The sequence below is a fragment of the Chiloscyllium plagiosum genome, chromosome 2 (assembly GCF_004010195.1).
Source record: "Chiloscyllium plagiosum isolate BGI_BamShark_2017 chromosome 2, ASM401019v2, whole genome shotgun sequence".
Classification (NCBI taxonomy): Eukaryota; Metazoa; Chordata; class Chondrichthyes; order Orectolobiformes; family Hemiscylliidae; genus Chiloscyllium; species Chiloscyllium plagiosum.
This window is the reverse complement of record NC_057711.1, coordinates 25925081-25945768: the sequence shown is the minus strand read 5'-3', so window position 1 is coordinate 25945768 and position 20688 is coordinate 25925081. Positions and strand designations below refer to the sequence as shown.

At 41.0% G+C, this 20688-nt stretch overlaps 1 protein-coding gene across 1 annotated transcript in view; it reads left to right on the top strand.

Moving 5' to 3' along the window:
* The window catches only part of si:ch211-197n1.2 (EF-hand calcium-binding domain-containing protein 6), an 88969-nt gene extending 68494 nt beyond the window's left edge, over positions 1-20475 (top strand). Inside the window, exons 13-18 of the mRNA XM_043705826.1 lie at positions 3784-3898; positions 4959-5083; positions 5295-5538; positions 7559-7731; positions 17945-18101; positions 18979-20475. Coding sequence (XP_043561761.1) covers positions 3784-3898; positions 4959-5083; positions 5295-5538; positions 7559-7731; positions 17945-18101; positions 18979-19236 — 1072 coding nt within the window. The 3' untranslated portion in view covers positions 19237-20475. The remainder of the gene's footprint in view (positions 1-3783; positions 3899-4958; positions 5084-5294; positions 5539-7558; positions 7732-17944; positions 18102-18978) is intronic.
* Positions 20476-20688: the final 213 nt, after the last annotated feature.

The following is a 20688-nucleotide window of genomic DNA, read 5'->3' as shown; positions in this document are numbered from 1 at the left end:
ACACCATGATATGGCGACTCTATCAGCAACCAGGCTTCCATTGCCTTATGCCTCGCCTTTCTGATAACCTTTATGTGCAGACCCTTTCAATGCCATGTTAATGAGTAGATTCCCCTGTTACTATGGACCAGACTACTTTTAATGCACATGCTTACTGAGGTCACTTTCCTCTGAGCATCAACATTGTCCTTAGTTGAACCTGAGAGATGAACGGATCAGGGGCTGTTTGTATTGTAGGTGCTGCCCATTCCCATTAAATGGACGGTTCTCAATGGCAGACAATGATGGTAGAACAGTGCTGTGTTGTTGAGAAAGGCTTCTTTTATTAAATCACATGACAATTAATTAAGAAAGGCTGAACTTGATGAGTAGAAATTCAGTGATGGTCAAAAGTTTGGTTCAGGTTGAAAAATGGAGGATGAAATGCACTTCAAATTAATTCGCTCCATCCTCTGTTCTTTTTATTTAGGGCTCCTGTTAACTAGTTTTTGTTTTAACCATTTCTCACCCATAACAGATGCAATAATTTCTCTGTAAATTCACATCTGTTTTGAGATGAAATAAGTTCATCAAACTAAAACCAAATAAGAAATGGCCATTAGTTGTGTATCTCTGAGTGGCAGGATGACATGTTACCAATTGCTTTTGCTATTTATAGGTAAGTATACCATATTAATGGTGTCCCTGCTATTGTTCTGTTGCTGCCAACTGATAACGCAATTCAGAGTCAGACTTTAACCCCTCTCCAACATCAATGGTCCAAGAATTTTCACAGCAGATTGTTTCATATCATTTTAGCTTGATGCTAATTTTAGTATCAATCCAAGCCCAACCTTGTTTAAATATGATCAGTGGGACAAGATCGCTTGACATACATGCAAACTTACACCAAGGTATTTTACTGTTGAAAGAGCTGATAATTCTCCAATGGCTCCCCAAATTTTTAGAAATTACGGTTGAGAGCAAAGTTCTGCTCAGATATATTAGCTTGCTTCGGTAACATGACGTAGCCCTGTGACAGCAACGACTGCATTTATGTAGCGCCTTTAACATAGTACAACATCCCAAAACTGTTACTTTTGTTATTGAACAAAAATTAATACTAAGTCACTAGGGGATATTAAAGCAAGTAAAGGGGAGGTCATAAAGATGAAAGAGAAGTAGAGAAGTGGGAGCAGTTTAAGGAGAGAGTTCCAGAACTTATGACTTTGATAGATAAATGCACTGCTACTGATCATGGAGTAACTGAAATCAGAGGCCAAGAAGAGTCCAGAATTAATAAATTGCTGATACCTTGGAGGGTTGCACTGCTGAAGGAGGTGACAATGTTAGGAAATGGTGAAGCTGTGGAGGAATTCAAAAATAAAGTTGAGAATTGAGGCATTGGAGGTCAGTAAGTGCAGGGTTGGTGAGTTAACAGGACTTGGAAAAGTTAGGACAGGGGTAACAGCGTTTTGTGTGGGCACATGTTTCTGGATGGTTATGATTTTTGAGGAGGCAAAAATCAGCATTATTGAGGGAACTTCATCACATAACTGTTCTTGAAATAATGTACATTCTGACTTCACATGTATCACCATTCCTTTATTATTGTTGGGTGAAGTCTATCACCAACATTGGAGGGCTGTAAGAATGGGGCTACAATGATTTAATGAAAGACGCAACACCTTTTAAGGAAATTAGAAGTAGTCAGCAAATGTGAGCTTGATACTGTAATTCAGTCCAAGATCGGTAAACAAATTATATTTAAAAACATAAATGCTTACAGCTCGCTCATTCAACATCTCAGTTATGTAATTTCCCTCTATGACAATTTATTGCTTTAGAGTCCTTGACAACTTTTGTGGATGTCCATGAGGTGGTGTTCAATCATTACATTTGCCTCTTTTGTGAGTGACACATTATCTAATCAATCATTTCAGGGGCTATAGTGATAGTGTCACTCGGTTACCAATCCAGAACGCCCGGCTGATGTTCTTGAGGGAATAGGTTGAAATAATCCCACAGTGGCAGATGATGTCATTTGAATTCAGCAAAATATGGAATTAAAAAGCTGGATCAGTAGCAACCTGGTAACCAATGTGGTTAACTCTTAACTGCCTTCTGGGTAATTAGAGACAGGCAATAAATGCGGCTCAGTGAGTGACACTCATTTCCTATGAACCAATAAGAAGAAAACAAATCTGTTCACTTTTGTTATTTAACCATCCACTTCATCACTATTTAAGTTCTTTCTAAATCCTGAAGGGTCAATATTCTTCTTACTTAGTTCTTTTACTATTAAACAGAACTATATCAAAATTACAGTATGAAAATGGAAATAGACTATTTCACCAAACTGATATGTTCTCATAAAAAGCCCGTGATAGTTGTTTGCAGTCCATTTAATTTTGGAGGCCATATTTTTATTTAATATGATTTTCTGGGCTTGCTGCTGTTTTCCCTCTCTCCACTTGACTTTTCTGTTCAGTACAGTTGGCAACTCTTAGATTTTCTTGGAAATTCAAGGAACTAGTCACTGTTGTGAGCAACTTGAAGAAAAAAGAAGGCAATCATAGCTGGTTGAAATTACTTCTTGTATATGGTAAAATACAACATTTGTTTTACAGTCAAGAATCGACTAGTTGAGTAACAGTAACTAATTTCCAGTTGGTGCTGTCGAACGGCAAGCTGCATGAATAGATGTATCGGATGTCATACAATCAAAATTGACAATACCAGGCTCCATCTCCTCTCTCCACGTTGCTTCTCCATAGCCCATGCATCCCATTCCCAGTACTGATTACATGCTCCTATTCCTTTCTTTCCTTAACTGACTTCTGCTCCTCCGCTGCCTTCTTCACAGTTTCCTCCAATTCTCTCATCTTTCTCGTCCCATTAATCCTACCCTTGTTCACCTCTCTGCTTCCTCTTATTGCTTGCTCCATCCGCCTCAACTCACCTGCCCCTTCTTTCTCCCCAGGTCTGAGGGACATTCCCTTCTGGTTCTGGCTAGTTGCAGTAGTGGAGTTGCTTTGAACAGGAATGGGAAAACTGACTGCTAACCATCTACAATGGCTAATCCCACCCCAGTCTACCAAGATGTGATCTCCCTTAAACCTTCCTGAACCTCTCCCTCATCCACTGCTACTTTGTCGTTCCTTCTGCACCTTAACTTCTAATCCAGCTCTAACTTCAGCACCCATGCACCAAACTTTCTCTGCTGTCCCCCTTTAAGTGTGCCTACTTCCTGTATTTCTTATCTTCCACCTTGCCCCATCCCTCTGCACACTCTAGCTTCACTCTGTAAGCCTTGTACCCTCAGCATAAGTCCAAGTATCCTCATCTATCTGAAGGCAAAATCACCATGATCCTATCACACTGTATGGCTGCTCTGTTATTAGACAGAAAGATGGGTGATGGCAGGTTTAACAACAGGGTCACCTCAGGTAAGGGAAGACGTTGCGAAGGAAAGGCCTTCATGGCAACCTCAGCTAGTATGGGAATTGAACCTGCAGCGTCTGTGTAACTCTACATTGCAAACTAGTTGTACACCCAACTGAGCTGATTATGTCCCTTCATCTCTCTGACCTTGTTCTATCTATGAAGTCTACTCATTTTTAACCTTTCCTAATATCATGTGAAAACTATTTGTGTTCTATACTAAGTAATACATGTTACATTTATGATTAGGGAAGTTCCCAATCCAGGTCCCTGAATACCACTAGCCAGAGACGATGGAAGATTCTGCTGTTGTATTTTGTTGCAGTTGTCAATAATAGTTAATATATCCACTTTGGACAGGAAAGGTGTTTCTAGCATTTTTGATGAGAAGATATCAAGGCCTAAAGGGTTTCACGAGAATGAGTTATCCAACCAGCTGGATGAAGACCGAAGAAATGGTAGAACTCCAGATCAGGTATATTTTTAATATCATTTCATATGGGGGATGAATTTAAAGGGTGGAATCTTGGCAGCCACATCCATGCAGCTTTAGAGACAGGGTTGTGGGAGCAGTTTCAGAAAGATGCTGCTAGATCATCTCAAAACCACTATGTTGCCTCTGGGCATCCTTAGTAGTACTGGGATGGCATTGGCGCTAGATGTGTCTAGCAGTGGAGCTTGTTGATTATTAGAAATGCAATGTACGGAGGGCAATTTGATCACAGTGCTGGGGCAAACAGATTGCGCATTGAGACCACAGCCTGGTAGATGGCTGAAGGCAGCCTTGGCAGATGGTCAGAGGACTAGAAGACCATCCCCACCTTTAAATTTCTTTATACCAGAGACATTACACTGATGACTGCAGTGGTGGCTGCTGGACATCCAGTGAAAATGTCCATCCTCCTTCATGATGGTCTTGTAGCTATCCACAGTCATGTTCAGAGGACACCTTGAGGTGTTCTTGCAGTCATTCACCTACAGCAGCAAGCCCACCTCTCCTGTTGTACAGGCAGTCTCCCCTGAATGCTTCCATTGCTTCCCGCAGTCCCATTCAAATTAAGGATGGTCAACTGTCCATTGGCCAGTTCCAAGAGCAGATGGCACCTCACCATGGCATTGGGATTGGGAAATGGTCCCAGACCTCTGAAGATAAGATCCTGCTCAAAAGGTTGGACTATTATTTGTAAATCAATCGTCGTTAAGATTTTCTCACCTGTTTTAGAAGTGATAGCATATGAATGCTTTGAGTGCTAACTAATTAACTGCGATCACTATCCCTGTTCAAATATCAATTAGGTAACTAGAATGCATTATGTGGCCTCAAATTATTATTAGGTTATTACTTGACAGCTACTAAAGTGATAAATATTGACAGGTTTAAGAATTATTTGAGAATAAAACCCCAAATATAGTAACTAAACTTTGTGTATCCTGTTTACAAATGCAGGACTGGACCACATTTACCCAGGAACTTTTACAAGTTTGCTGTTAACCTGATGACTTAGCTCTCTTATTTTTCTCTTTGCTTTCCACAGCTCTTCCAGATTATTAAAACACTGTTATGTAATCAGTACCAAGAGGTTGAGAGAGAATTTGAAGAGTTGGATGAAATTAATTCAAGGCGATTGAACCATGAAACTATGTACCGACTTCTGAAACGGTAACTTGGTGTGCCATGTGAATTGGGATTAGAGCTGGTGAAATGGAGATATTACTCCTCACAATATTATTAGGGTGATATTCAAAAGGCATGCAGTGCATTTTAGAGATCTTTGCTGGCCACATATCTGCATTGTTTAAAATAGCATTGCTGCTTTATTTCTAAAGGTGTCAACCTGCCTCAGTTTATTTTCATTCCTATTCCCTACCAGGTTTGATATTTGCCCAGAAGTAACTCGTGGTGAGATTCGGAAGCTTTGGCAAACGCTGATCACCAACCAGGATAAGACGTTGGACTTCCTGGAGTTTGTGAGGCATTTTGGTCACTCTCCTAAATCTGCTTGTTTTCCCAATGCCAAAATCAGCCCTCCAAGAAAAGGAGACTGCGACTTTCGAATGCGTTCAAAAAACCTCAACTGTGCATCTGATATCCTGGTGGACAGTGTTCGTGCCAAAGTGAGAATCTGTTTTTAATTCAGATGGGCATCCTCCCCTTTTTAAAATCTAGATCAATAGGATGCTTAAAGCCCCTGTGCATCTACCTCTACTTTTCGTCATTTACATAAATGATTTGGATGTGAGCATAAGAGGTACAGTTAGTAAGTTTGCAGATTGGAGGTGTAGTGGACAGCGAAGAGGGTTACCTCAGATTTCAACAGGATCTGGACCAGATGGGCCAATGGGCTGAGAAGTGGCAGATGGAGTTTAATTCAGATAAATGCGAGATGTTGCATTTTGGGAAAGCAAATCTTAGCAGGACTTATACACTTCATGGTAAGGTCCTAGGGAGTGTTGCTGAACAAAGAGACGTTGGAGTGCAGGTTCATAGCTCCTTGAAAGTGGAGTCGCAGGTAGATAGGACAATGAAGAAGGCGTTTGATATGCTTTCCTTTGTTGGTCAGAGTATTGAGTACAGGAGTTGGGAGGTCATGTTGTGGCTGTACAGGACATTGGTTATTGCTGTTGGAGTATTGCGTGCAATTCTGGTCTCCTTCCTATCGGAAAGATGTTGTGAACCTTGAAAGGGTTCAGAAAACATTTACAAGGATCTTGCCAGGGTTGGAGGATTTGAGCTATAGGGAGAGGCTGAACAGTCTGGGGCTGTTTTCCCTGGAGCGTCAGAGGCTGAGGGGTGACCTTATAGAGGTTTACAAAATTATGAGAGGCATGGATAGGATAAATAGACAAAGTCTTTTCCCTAGGGTGGGGGAGTCCAGAACTAGAGTGCATAGGTTTAGGGTGAGAGGGGAAAGATATAAAACAGACCTAAGGGGCAACTTTTTCACGCAGAGGGTGGTACGTGTAAGGAATGAGCTGCCCGAGGATGTGGTGGAAGCTGGTACAATTGCAACATTTAAGAGGCATTTGGATGGGTGTATGAATAGTAAGGGTTTGGAGGGATATGGGCCGGGTGCTGGCAGGTTGGATTAATGGGGTTGGGATATCTGGTCGGCATGGACAGGTTGGACCGAAGGGTCTGTTTCCATGCTGTACATCGCTATGAGTCTATGACTCTATGACTAACTTACTGTCATCTGCACATCTAATCTGTAAATGACATATGACAGCATAATTCACTAAGGACTTTGAATGTTGGTGCTATGATGTTTAACTGATTGAAACTTATAAGACTGGGAGCAAAGGTGAACTGGTAGAATTGCTGTTCCAAAGATAGAACTCATTGCTTGCCTTCATTGCTCAGTCCTTTGAATTTATGAGGTGGAAGTCATGTTGAGGTGTTACAGGGCATTGGTGAGGCCTCTTCTGAAATACTGTGTCCATCCTGTTTGCCCAGTGATAGGAAGGATATTATTAAGCTGGAAAGGGTTCAGAAGAGATTTACCAGGATGTCGCAGGTTTGACTTATAAAGAAAGGCTGGATAAGCTGCGATTGTTTTCAATGGAGCGTAGGAGGTTGAGAGGTGACCTTACAGAAGTTTATGAAATAATGAGGAGTATCGAGAGAGTAAAAAGCAGTTGTCTTTTCCCTAGGATGCGGTATTTCAAGACTAGAGGGCACATTCTTAAGGTGAGAGGAGAGAGATTTGAAAAAGACATGAGGGGCAAATATTTTACACAGAGGGTGGTTTGCATGTGGAATGAACCTCCTGAGGAAGTGATGGATGTAGATATAATTACAATGTTTAAAATGCACTTAGATAAGAATATGAATAGGAAAGGTTTGGAGGGATATGGGCCAACAGCAGGCAGGTGGGGCTAGTTTACGTTCAGCATGGACTGATTGCACTGAAGGGTCTGATTTTGTGCTGTATGACTCTATGACTCCATGTTGAAATCTTGAAATTTGGGCTGTATTACATCAAAACTTATCTTGCTTTCGCATGCTGCTTACAGTTTGTTTCTAACATGTGAACATCCAAAGGTTAAATTTGCACAAGGATTTATAAATACTGGTACATAATGCAATGTTGCTAAGCCGAGTTGACATTGTTGATTTAACTTTTGCAACTTGCAGGTGGACTACTTGTGGGATGATCTTAGAAAAGAATTTCAGGAGCTTGACCCTTACAGCACTGGCTTTGTCAGCAAAGAAGAGTTTAAAGATATCTTGACTGAATTGTGTATGAATTTGAATGAATACGAGTGTGAGATGCTGGCAAAGAAATTCGAAATCAATGGAGATGGCCGGTAAGGTCAACTGTGTTCACTCTCTGAATTGAGACTCAGAGAGAGGGGGATGCATAGAGACACATTAAAATCTCCTTTAACATATTTCAGAGCTGAGACACCCGGGTTTGAGAATGGATTGTTAATTGCCCAGAAAGTTAAACATTACATTGAAACAGCTGACAAGGTTAAGCAAAGTTGGCCTTATAAGAGCCCTGCAGACTGGCAGTGATGCGAACAGTGCAGCCCAGTTCCCAAGAGTGAAAAAGGACCAGACAAATAAATCCAAAATAATAAGTCCAAAATAATTGGACTGCATAAAATTTAACAGCATAAAAACAGGCCTTTTGGCCTAATGTGTAGATGGTCTACAGCAACCTCCTAGCATTCAGTTTACTTTATCTGTTCCTCTTGATGTAATTTTCTACTCCTTTCTCCTTAATCTAGCTTCTCCTTAAGTCCATCTGTGATATCCACTTCAAGTACTCAGTGTTCAGTTAGTACCACACCGCTGAACTATAGTAGATGGGAATTCAACGACAGGACTTAATTGCATGAATGCTTTCCAGATTGAAGTGTGCATATTTTATTCATATCTGTGCATTTGTGTAGTATTTTAAACTGCTTTGCTGCCAATAAAGTGTAGTAAATGTTGTAATGTAGAAGACATGGCAGCTCGTTTGCACTTTAAACTCTCACAAGTAGCACTGTGACAATAACTAAATAATTTGTTCCTTCTAAGATGTAGGTTGAGGACTAAATATTGGTGAACACTGGGGATAACTTCCCCATCCTTAGGTGAACTAGTGTAATTGGATCTTGTACAGATTCATACAAATGTACAAGTAAAGAGCATAAATAGGTTGTACAATCCTTCAATTCTGCTCTATCATTCAGTATGAACATGGCTGACCTGTTTGTGTTCCAAATTCCATAATTTCATCTACTCTTGACAGCTATTGATTCCATTTCCTAACAAAAATCCATCTACCTTCTCATTAAAAACATATAAAGACCTCATCTCCACTGCCTTCTGAGACAGCAAGTTCCAAAATTGCACAGCCCTCTGAGCAAAAAGAATTTCCATCTCTGTCTTTAAAAGGCAACTCATTATTTTTCAACATTGCCTTTTAATTCTGGACTCACCCCCAAGAGGGAACATAATTTCCATGTCCACCTTGTTAAGACCATTCAGGATCTTAGCCACTTCAGTCAAGTCATCCCTCAATCTTCTAAACTCTAGTGAAAATAAATTTGTTCTGTTCAACTTTTCCTAATAAGGCAACCTACTTAGCTCAGTATCAACCTAGGAAACATCCTTTGAACTGCCTCCAACGCATTTACATCTCTCCTTAAGAAAAGGTGAGTATGGGCCTTAGTGTAATGTCACCCAAGCCACAGCACAATGCTTCCTCAACATAGAGTGTCAGCTTTGGTTTCTGTTCTCAAACCCAGGAATGGGAACTGGAACCTTATTATTCCAAAGGCAAGTGTGATACTAGAGTCATAGAGTCATACAGCATGGAAACAGACCCTTCGGTCCAATAAGTCCATGTGAACTATGTTCCCACTAAACTAGTCCCACTTGCCTACATTTGCCCAAATTTCCTATTCATGTACTTATCCAAATGCTCTTTAAACGTTGCAACTGTACCTGCATCACTCACTTCCTCTGGCAGTTCATTCCACATATTAACCAGTCCCTGGGCAAAAAACTTGCTGCCATTAAATCTTTCTCCCCTCATTTTAAAAATATACCCCTAGTTTTGAAACCCACTTCCACACCCCACCTTCCACCCCACCTTAGGGAAAAGATAGTTGCCAATCACCTTATCTATGCCCCTTATGATTTTATAAGCTTCTGTAAGGTCACCCCTCAACCTCCTCTGCTCAAGTGAAGAAAGTCCTAACCTATCCAACCTATTTTTATAACTCAAGCCCTCTATTTCCGCCAACATTCTGGTAAATATTTTCTGAACCCTATCCAGTTTATTAATATCTTTTCTGTAACAGGGTGACCTGAACTGCACACAGTAAGCAGAAGAGGTCACACCATCATCCTGTATGAGCTCAACTTGATGCTCCAACTATTAACCGAGCCACAGCTAATATTCCAAGGGGCAATGCTTATTTAATTGATCTTACCAATGTGTTGATGATTTATGGACATAATACATGTGTCCGTGCTTGTTTCTTTGTGAGTGAAGATGTGCCACTAGTTAGGCAGAGGTTGCCGAGAAGCTAAGATGTTCCTGGGTTTGCAAGTCAATTTCTGTCAATTTCAATTGTTTGTCAATCCCATTCAAATTCTTTGGGATTGTCTATCACAATGATTGTAGATGCTACATTGTTGAGTATGTCAAAGACTGAGACCAAGGAATAGTTTTGATCTCTCAGGGAATCAAGGGATATGGGAGCAGACAAGAAAGTTTGGATCAGCCATTATTTGTGTGGAATTGTAGCGCAGCGTGGAGGAACAGAATTCCCTAATCCATCTCTGATTACTTACCTTCATTTATTATCATTCACACTTCAAGCTTCAGTTTAAGGTTTTCGGAGCAATATTCATTGCATCTTTACATCTGTGGAGTGACTGAAGTTTAGGTCACAGACACAACAACTATCGAAGGATGAACCACTTGAGATATTAACTTCTTTTATTTCCACAGATGTTGGCTGACTTGCTGAGTGCTTCAAATATCCTCTGCTGTGTTTCGGATTTCCAGCATCTACTGAATTGCTATTTTTTATAATCCTTGTGGCCTTGTCTGTATCTTACCATTGATGAATGCAAATTATTTTAAGTCATCTTGTGATCTTATTTGAAAAGGATATGTTTAATGAGCAAACCCAGTGGAATTTTAAATGCACAACAGAAGAAAACAATAAATACAGGACATAAAAAGTAAAAAGTTAATGTTTTTGAAATATTTGAATTGAAACATTGGAGGCTCTAAGCATCAAGAATGCTTTGGGAAAGGGGCTGTACAGTCCTTTGTCCCCACAAACAATGAAAACATAAATGTACATGAAAACATTGACAGGGTAGATGCTAAGAGTTTTTTTTTCCCACTGACTGTAGAATCTACAACTAGGGGCATGATGGCAGGATAAGAACTTGATAATTTAGGACCGAGATAATGAGGAGAAGGTTTTGAATTTTTGGAATTCTCTACCTCAAAGGTCCGCAGATCCTTTGTCATTGAGTGTATTAAAGGCTAAAATGGATAATTGGACTTTCAAGGGATATGATCCAGATAGGAAACTGAGGTCAAAAATCAGTGAAGGAATTTTGAAAGCCCAAATGGCCCACACTATCTTATTTCATGTATTTATAAAGAAATTCACCCATTAAATGCTTAAATGCTATATTAAAAATAATGAAAATTGATTCACAATCTAATAGGCATTCCTGAAATGGCTGTAGCCATTGTATGCAGCTTTTCTGCATTATTGTGACTCTTTGTTTGGGATTGGCTTTCAGCTCAGAACCCAAAATGGATGCACACAAGAGGTCAATAAAAGTCTGTCACAAATTAGGTTTATAGTTTTAGTAGCCCCTTAAGGTCTATATGTAAATCCTTTAAGGTGCTGACTTTCGATGTATGTTTCCAATATGTTGGATTCTTTATTGAATGTCTAAGATTGTGAGATTCCCAAGATTGTGGATAAGGCTGGAAAATGGACGTGAGGAGTAGCCATGATCCTGTTGAATGGCAGAACAGGCTTGAGGGGCCAAATGGCCTATTCAGGTTCCTGTTTTTATGGTCTTATGGTATTATGTCAAACCACCTCTTCAAATGTTTCAGCCAACACCCTTTCCTTGGGAAGTCCTTTGAAATCGTGCATGACATGCTCCTTCTCGAGTTTGAGTTCCAAGGTGGTTGAAAACTCCAATTGCGATCTGCACATTCTGTCACATGTGGGTTGTGTGCTTGAAGGGTTGGATGGATGGGTTCTTTGGAGGTTTGTGCATTCCTTCTGTTGCCTTGACTTTGCCTCTGCATATTCTCAACAATATCTTTTGATGCTGCCATCTTGAATGAGCCTTCTGCATTTGAGTTGGTCAAAAGCCAGGATCTCCCATGAATCAGCAGAGTATTTGTCTACTTCAGGGATTCTTTAAGGATGTTTCTAAAGCATCCTTGTTGTCTTCATGGTATCTCCCATCACAATTGAGTTCCAAGTAGTGCAATTACTACAGGAGTCTGGTGTCAGGAATACAAATAACATGTCTGACTCAGCAGAGCTGGTTTTGAGTAATTAGCACCTTGATGCTGGATATGTTGATTCTGAGGATCTTATAAGGAACTGGTGATGGTTCTTTATTGTTTTGAGGTGCTTGCTGCAGATTGCTTAGGTCGCTGCAGCATAGAGGAGCATGAGGATCCCTGCTGCCTGGTAAACCATGACCTTAGTCTTAGGTTTGATATGCTGGTCCTCAAATACTCTTTTCCTCAGTTGGTTGAAGGCTGAGCTGGCACATTTGAGGCAATGATAAATTTTGTAAACTATGTATGCTTTAGTTGAGAGGGACTCCCAAGGTATAGTAATTGGTCCACATTTCCCAGGATAAAAATTGTTAACCTTAGTCAGCAGGGAGATTTTGGAACTGCTTACAAAAGGGCTTTAGTTTTCTGGGATGTTTCTGTATGGCACATTTTCGGACATACTTTAGAGAAACCATCAATCATGTCCTGGAGTTCAGTCTCTGAGTGAGAATACATGCATGTCATCTGACAACTTCAACTCAATGGCTGAAGTTGGAGTGTGTTTGGTTTTGGATTAAAGGCACCATGGGTTAACTAGGTTCCGCCTGCACTGTAAATTACCTCCATACTTGCGGATAATTAATTGGAGATGAGGTCCAGGATTGCAGCAAGGGAAATGGAGAAGAGATTTAGTGCAATGATGCCATGAAGATTAATTCCAGTTTTCACTGAGTGGTGGTTACTTTGGTGAGAATCACAGTTTGTATGCCATTGTAAAGTATGTAGAGGCATAGAATCCCAACAGTGTGGAAGTAGGTCATTTGGCCCATCAAGTCTACGCTGCCCTCCAAAGAGCATCCCATCCAAACCTCTCCCCCAACCTTATGCCTATATGCATTTCCCATGTCTAACCCACCTAGTTTGTTAATCCCTGGCCACCAGCTGGACCAATTTAGCATGGTCAATCCACCTAACCCACACATCTTTGGACTATGTTTTATCTTTGGACAAAACCAGAGCATCTGAAGGAAACCCATGCAGCATGGGGTGAATGTGCAAACTCCACATGGACAGCCGCCTGAAGGCTGGACTTGAACCTGGGTCCCTGATGCTGTGAGGCAGCAGTGCTAATCACTGAGCCACCGTGCCATTCACAGTGAAGATGGTCACACACATTTCTGAGGCAGACCAAATCTGAGGAGAATACACCTTAGACCGGAGCCAAGGCCTTTTGAGTGGTCACAAAGTCTATGTGCAGTAATTTATGCCATTACCTACAATTTGCCATGAGGTGAAAGTCTGCCTCTTGATGGGTGGAAATTGCATTGAGTCTCAAAGGGGTTCCTCACCTCCTGGGAGGAAGTAGTTGAGGGGAATGAGCTTCCCTATGGCAGGGAGCAGGATGAGTCCTCAGTAGTTACTGTTTCCTTTTTTGACTGTAGTTACAATCACCACATCCCTGATTCCTCTAATATCTTCCTTCCTTCTAATTGAGGTAAATGTCAGGATGATCAGGAATACGTGTCTACATGATGAAAGCTCTGGGGTGTAGAAAGGAAGGACAAAAGGAAACGTAGGACTGAATTTTTATTTTTGGCCAAGTGTCGGTTTCATTGAGTTTTGTGGTGGTTCTCTCTGTGAGCAAATTATTTCAATGCACCTTACTGAACATGACTCATTAACTATCTACTCCATCCCCATGCCACCCTCTTGTCTGATTCTAGCTCCATTTTACCTCTTGCTGTACCCAGAGCAACTTGGTACTGCTGGGATACCTCACCAGTATTCCTAGAACTGGTGCCACCTATGAAAGGTCACTGTGCACCAAATAAACACTGTCAATGCAGAGCTGCTAGGCATGCTACCTGACATATGCACATGATATAAGATATAGACAATAAGCTTTAGGAGCAGAAGTAGGCCATTTGGCCCATCATGTCTTCCACCATTTGATTTTGGCTTTATGTTTCTCAACCACATTCTCCAGCCTTCTCCCCATAACCCTTGGTAACTTTGCTAATCAAGAACCTAATTATCTCTGTCTTAAGTACACTCAATGGCTCAATGACATGGGAAAGAAGGAAAAATTGGCACCCTGTCATGATGATGCTTTAACAAGGTTATGTTGTCCTTATCATTTTTCAGAGAGGTCATAAAAGCACAGAGGCCAAGATGTCTGGGCTTGAAGGGTTTTAGGCCAGTTTGACTATAGCTAACAGATACTGCCTCAGTCACAAGGCTTTCAAGTTTTTAAAAAAACTTGTGCAATGAAAGGGGAAAGCTCAGCTTTTCTCTGGTTTGGTTTGGTTTTAGTGGTCTGGCTATTCACTGAAAGCAGTCAGGTGTTTTGAGGCTGCTGATCTAAGAAACGGCTACATGAAAGAAGCAGAACCATGCTGAACCTCTCTCTGAAAATCTCCTGTAAGACTCTGTGTTTGATTGTACCTTTTGCACCAAGGGGTGTTTATGGGGAATGTTGCAGGTATTTGGAACAGCATCATTAAGTTAGGCTGCTCTGTTGGGTTTTCAGATTGGTTAAGTTATTTTGAATTCCGTTCTCTTTTGTTTGTGTTTCATTTGGTAATCTTGTAAATAAATTCAGTTTTGTTTAAAACTAAGTGGTTTGACCAGTGGCATCTCTCCTAGAATATCTGCTTTACACCTGCTTAAAACAACTAGCAAAGTTAGGGTCTGGGCTAATTTCTTGAAATGTTTTGAGGATGTCTGGCCTGGTCCATAAACTGTTTTGCAGATGTTTATACAAAGATCCTGCTGGATGGGGCGGTGCAGAGGTGGGAAATGTTCTCACCAGGACTGGCAGTGGAGTCCATGACACCAGACCATGCTGCCCTGGTCTAAGATTGTCTCCTGGGTCAATGCAGTCGCAGCTGTCTCTGGAGGAACACACAGCAATGTAGGGAGAAGGTCAATAAGCTTCTCAACTCTGCCAGTTTAAGAAACACATCTTCTCATACTCACTATGTCATTGTGACTGCACTCACCTCTCACCAAGGCTCAAACTCTACCAATCTCACTAATGCCTTTCTTCATTTGCTGTCACCGAGCCCACCCTCGACACGACTAACATGCCCTCTGTGCTAACCACCTTGGCTAATCACCCCCAACCGCACAATACAGCTGTGCCATCCACCACTTTCATCTCCCTTAATGCATGTCTCTTTCTCTCTCTCTCTCTCTCTCTCTCTCTCTCTCTCTCTCTCTCACACACACACACTCACACTCTCACACACACACACACACACTCTCTCTCTCTCTCTCTCACACACACACACACACACTTCAGGAGGAAAATAGCTTGCAATAGTGCACCAAGAGTCAGGATGTATAGTGAACTGCCTGTTAATTGGCTCCTCACTCTTTATGAGAAAAGAATCCTGACACTAATTGCCCTGAGAGGCTTACTAACCATTTCCAAACTCCTGGAGGCTGCCCTTGACTTATTGCGCTGGGACACCCCCTTTAACAAAATTCTTCTACCCCCTTTGACTTGACAGAGAAATGCTGACAACCATGTCAAGCTTCCTGGCTTTGTGACTGAGCTAAATGGCCAAGTCGTGCTGCAATATTGTGAGCCTGATATCTTGGCTGAGAGGCAAGATGATAACAAGGCAGGGGTTCTGTGGGCATCCAGCTAAGCCCAATGTGAGTGACTGAGTGCCAAGAGAGCAAAGTGAGCAGCCCCAAGGTTCAGCCTGGTCTGTGGCCCTGAACACAAAGTGTGCTTGCTGTGGCATTACAACGATAGTTTCTGCCACAGTATTGAAGTGCAGAATCATGCTGTACGTGGATCAGAGATGTCTCATGAGGATTCTTAGAGGTTGACACATGTTGAATGCCAGTGTCAGAGGCATAGATTATTTTCTAAATGTGAAAGGTTTTGGAAATGTGAAGCACAAAAGGACTTGGGAGTCTTAGTTCAGGATTCTTTTGTGGTTAACATGGAGGTTCGGTTGGCAATTAGGAAGGCAAATGAAATGTTAGCATTCATTTCAAGAGGGCTAGAGTACAAGAGCAAAGATGTACTGCTGAGGGTGTATAAGGCTCTGGTCAGACTGTGTTTGGAATATTCTGAGCAGTTTTAGGTCCATGTCTAAGGAAGGAAGGATGTGCTGGCATTGGAGGGGATCCAGAGGAGGTTCACAAGAATGATCCTGGGAATGAAGGATTGGTTGAGGACTGTGGGTCTGTGCTCATTGGAGTTTCGAAGAATGCGGGGGGATCTCATTGAAACTGACAATATTGAGAGGCCTGGAGGCAATGGGCATGAAGTAGGTGTTTTCACTAGTAGGAGAGACTAGAAGCTGGAGGCACAGCCTCGGAGTGAAGGGACAACCCTTTGGAACTGAGATGAGAAAGACTTCAGCCAGAGCGTGATGAATTGCAGCAGTAAGAGGCCAAGTCATTAAGACAGAGAAGATAGCTTCTTGATTAGTAAGGGGATCCAGGATTATGGGGAGAAGGCAGGAAGCTGGGGTTTAGAAACAAGCTAGCCATGGTGGAGTAGACTCGATGGGCTGAATGTCTTAATTCTGCTCCCATATCTTCTGGTCTTATTGTTGTTGGGTTGAAATGGGAATCAGTGGTGAACTGTACCTGATTGGCATAATGGCACTATTATGTAAAAATATCAGTCTGAAACAAATACACAGTGAGATAGGCAAATCCAAGTTAAACCATTGGCTGTCCTTAGTTCTTTAGTATGGAAAAGGAGTAGTCACTGCATATGTCCAGAACTGAACTCCATAGTAGAGAAATGCCAAATTACTTATCACATTAAAAAAGAACAGCAGTGTGTATCATTGCAGCAACTCACCTCACCTTCTTCAACAGCACCTTCCAAACCCATGAACTCTGCCACCTAAGAGGACATAGGATCACCACTACCAGTTGGTTTTCCTCCAAGCTACATGTCCTTGGAACTATCCTTCACTATAATTGGATTAAAATCCTAGACCTTTCTCCCTAACAGTGCCATTGATGTTCTTACTGCTATTATAACCAGATCCCAGGCAAGGAGGAATGAACAGGTTTTTCAGGGTTTTTTTCAGTTCACTCAGTTAGTCCCAACAAGTTTGATTGAGAAAAGATCATCTCCCCAGGGATATCTTTGTCCCTGGCCAAATGATTCTTTTGTTTTAAAAGGCAGCAGTTTAACCAGGCTTTCTTGAGTTAACAACAGAGTGAGTTTTAGTTACTAAATGCAAAAACAAGCAATTACTGTCATACTCACAGATTAGAAATGAACAGTGAGCACAAAAGAAAAGTTAAAAGATATATGGATAGTCTTTCTGGGTGCTTTGTGAGTAGAGATTGGAGTGCTGGTAGTTGCAGTCAATTTTGGGATTCCTTGTTTGGCAACCAGTGAAATCCTTTTGTCCTGTTTTGCTTTGACAGTGGTTGGCTGTCAGCACTTAGAGCAGGAGTATTCTTCTTCTGACCTGTAATTGGGGCTAGCTGATTTCTAATGTTCAGAGCAAGAGAGTCCTTTACCTGAAATACAGGGAAGACTAGAGGGTGGCTCTTCGACCTCGACATTCACAGCACATTAGCACTCAACCCAGGGTAGCTAATATGATCACCTGAATCTACTGGCACACAGGAGCAACTCAGCACAGTGTTGCATCTTCTTCTGGTACACACAGATCAGGGTACTTCAGGGTATCTGCATCATTATGACACAATTTTCCAAATCCTTATTTTACTCACTTCAGTACTTTCAAATCCAATCACTGACTGAAGTGATTGAACTAAAATCCCCCATCTTTAGGGACAACTATTATGGGAGGCAAAGAAACACCTTTAGGTTCAGATGTACCATTAGTGAATAGTACAGGTTTTCAGTGCATTTTTATCCAGTCACAGCTGGGTTGTTGCTTCCATCATTTTTAAATCAACTAAAGGAAGTAAAATAATTTATTTGGGATTTTAAAATGTAAGATTAGCTTTGCTGTAAATGTAAAATGTCTCTCAACTGCTGATTCATTTCTTAACTTGGCCACCAGGGTTTATTACCTGGACTTCTTGAAGCCATTTGCAATGCGCAGGCAACAATGGCGGGAGGGAAGCAACATGCTGGCAGTCCTGCAGCATCCTAATACTCACCTTACTGATCATCAAGGGACAGGGCTGGACAGCATCACAACCAGGCTCCGAAAAAAGGTAATGACACAAGTTACAGAAAGTTACAGTCTCATCCTTGCTTTCAGATCCTTCCATGTCATCATCACTTCTGTAGTCCTCTCCTGCCCGATAACCCTTCGAGAGATTTGAATTTATCTTATTCTGGTTTCTCAAGCATCTTCAGCTGCTTCATTCCAAAGTAAGGTCAGAAGTAAGGATGTTTGTTGATGATTGCACAATGTTCAGCACCCTGTGTGACTCCTCAGATACTGTAGTAATGTGTCCATATGGATCTGGAGCTGGACAATATCCAGACTTGAGCTGAAAAGTGGCATTAACATTTGTGCCACACAAGCAGAAGCCAAGAATTATCTCCAATAAATGGTTTCAGCTCATTCCAACCTTCGAGAGGACAAAAAGGGATGAGCAATAAATGCTGGCTTAGTCAGCAATGCCCACATCCTGCGAATGAATATAAAAAAGCAAGAGAGAATCTAACCATCTCCCATTGTTATTCAATGCATTACTATTGCTGAATCTCCCTCTATCAATAGCCTGGGGTATAATTGACTAAAAACTGAACTGGAACAATCATATAAATACTGTGGCTACAGGAAAAGGTGAGAAGCTAGGAATTCTGTTGTGAGTAACTCCCCAAAGCCCATCCCATGGTCTATAAAACACAAGTCAGGAGTGCACTGAAGAGCTTTCAACATAGGGCGGCATGGTGGCTCAGGGATGTGAGCACTGTTGGCCTGCTCAGCATTAATTGTCCATTGCTAAGTGCTCTTGAGAATTGGACCCCCTATACCAGGGATGTGGTCATGTCTGTTAGAAACTATTATTGTAATACAGCAACATAGACATCTTTGTGAGTAATGAAATTTAAATATTTATCTTCACCTAAACTCCACAGTTAAAAGGAGAGTGGAAATCCTTACGCAGAGCGTTTAAGAAGTTGGACAACACCAGCAGTGGTTACTTATCTCTGCCAGAGTTTCGTGCTGTGCTCAAACTCTGTGACCTGCTCCTGAATGAGGATGAAGTATATCACATCATGTCAAAATTTGATGAAAATCTGGAAGGCAAAATCAACTACAAAAAGTTCCTGGAGGAGACCTACAAAAAAGAGAAAATCTGTGCAGGAAACAAAGATTCCAACAGCAATGAGTAAATGTGAAGACTTAGCTGAGAGATGACAAGAACAATAAGTCTTGGCTCATTCTGTATTGAATGAATGCCTCCATAGAGCAGCCTCTGTTTTTGCTCCATGTTCTATCAGTCTATGAAGTGCCACTGATTTCATCTTCATAATTGCTCAAAACCTTACAATGATAAATAGTTCAAAGTTTCTGAAATTTCCTAAGCCTATTTTTTTCGTAATCCAATTGTAATAATTTTGCTTTGGGGTGAGACATTGATGTGGGAAAGAGTATATTCAGATCACTAATCTCAGTGACTAAGATGATAAAAGGCAAGAAAGAACTTGCATCTTTCGCAACCTCAAGATGTCTCACAGCTAATGAAGTACTTTAGAAATTTAATCGCAGTTGGAATCTAGGAACACCCATCTGATTTGCACACAGTAAGATCCAAAATTTGCATACAAACAGATAATCTAAATTAACTTTGTTGTGATCTCCTCAAATCACAAATGCAATTTTACAAAATATTGCTTTGATTTTTCTGGAATGAAGAAAGTTAACATTCCCATCTGGATTATCATAAAATACATCTTTAGAGATACAGTGTGAGTATTTAATGACCAAGCAAATTGGTTTACATCACTAGGACTATTTATATTTGCATTTTAATATAGGACAGAGGGTTCAAACTATATCAACGATACATCCACTCCAGGTCCAAGGTGATGGTTCATAAATCATATATAGGAAACAAAAAATGGTCAGAAGATCCATTGATGTATGTTACTGTTATAGGAATTCCATATCAATATCTTTGCTAATTGAATATGCAATATTTTAGATTTTAAATAAAGTAGCATTTATATAAGTGTTTGCATTTACTTCTGTAACAGCAATAACATCTGTCTTAAGGTGCAAATAATTTTCAGTACAGAGCAATAGCAACTGCAAGTTATGTTCATTACAGAAGTATCATTGATGATAATCCCAGGTTATTTTCATCACACAATATTTAGGGGCAGCAACCCTTGGTTCTGTTCATTCGTTTGATCACTCACACAAAAAAAGGCATGGAGTTTTAGTTTGAAGAGAAGTTCCTTATCAATAGATTCTTCAAATGACAAAGCACAGGTTTGAAATTGCCACTGACTGGGAGCATTACACACAATATCTTTGCAGTGCCTTTTGTCCACTGATGGCTTTTGTCTCTTCCACATTTTCTAAGTTTTTTTTTAATGAGAAGCATTTTGGTTGTGTAGATAAGTAAAAATGTAAGAATTTTGGAAATAAAAGTAGGGCATTCCTCTTTAGAAGCCAATCTAATCGTTTCAGGGTTTCTTATTCATTAAAGGATGTGGGTGTACTGACTGGACCAGTACTTATTGCCCCTCACTAATTGTCCAGAGTGCAGGTAAACGTCAACCACATTGCTCGGGAGTCACATGTCGGCCAGCCCAGGTAAGGGCAGCAGACCTCCTTCC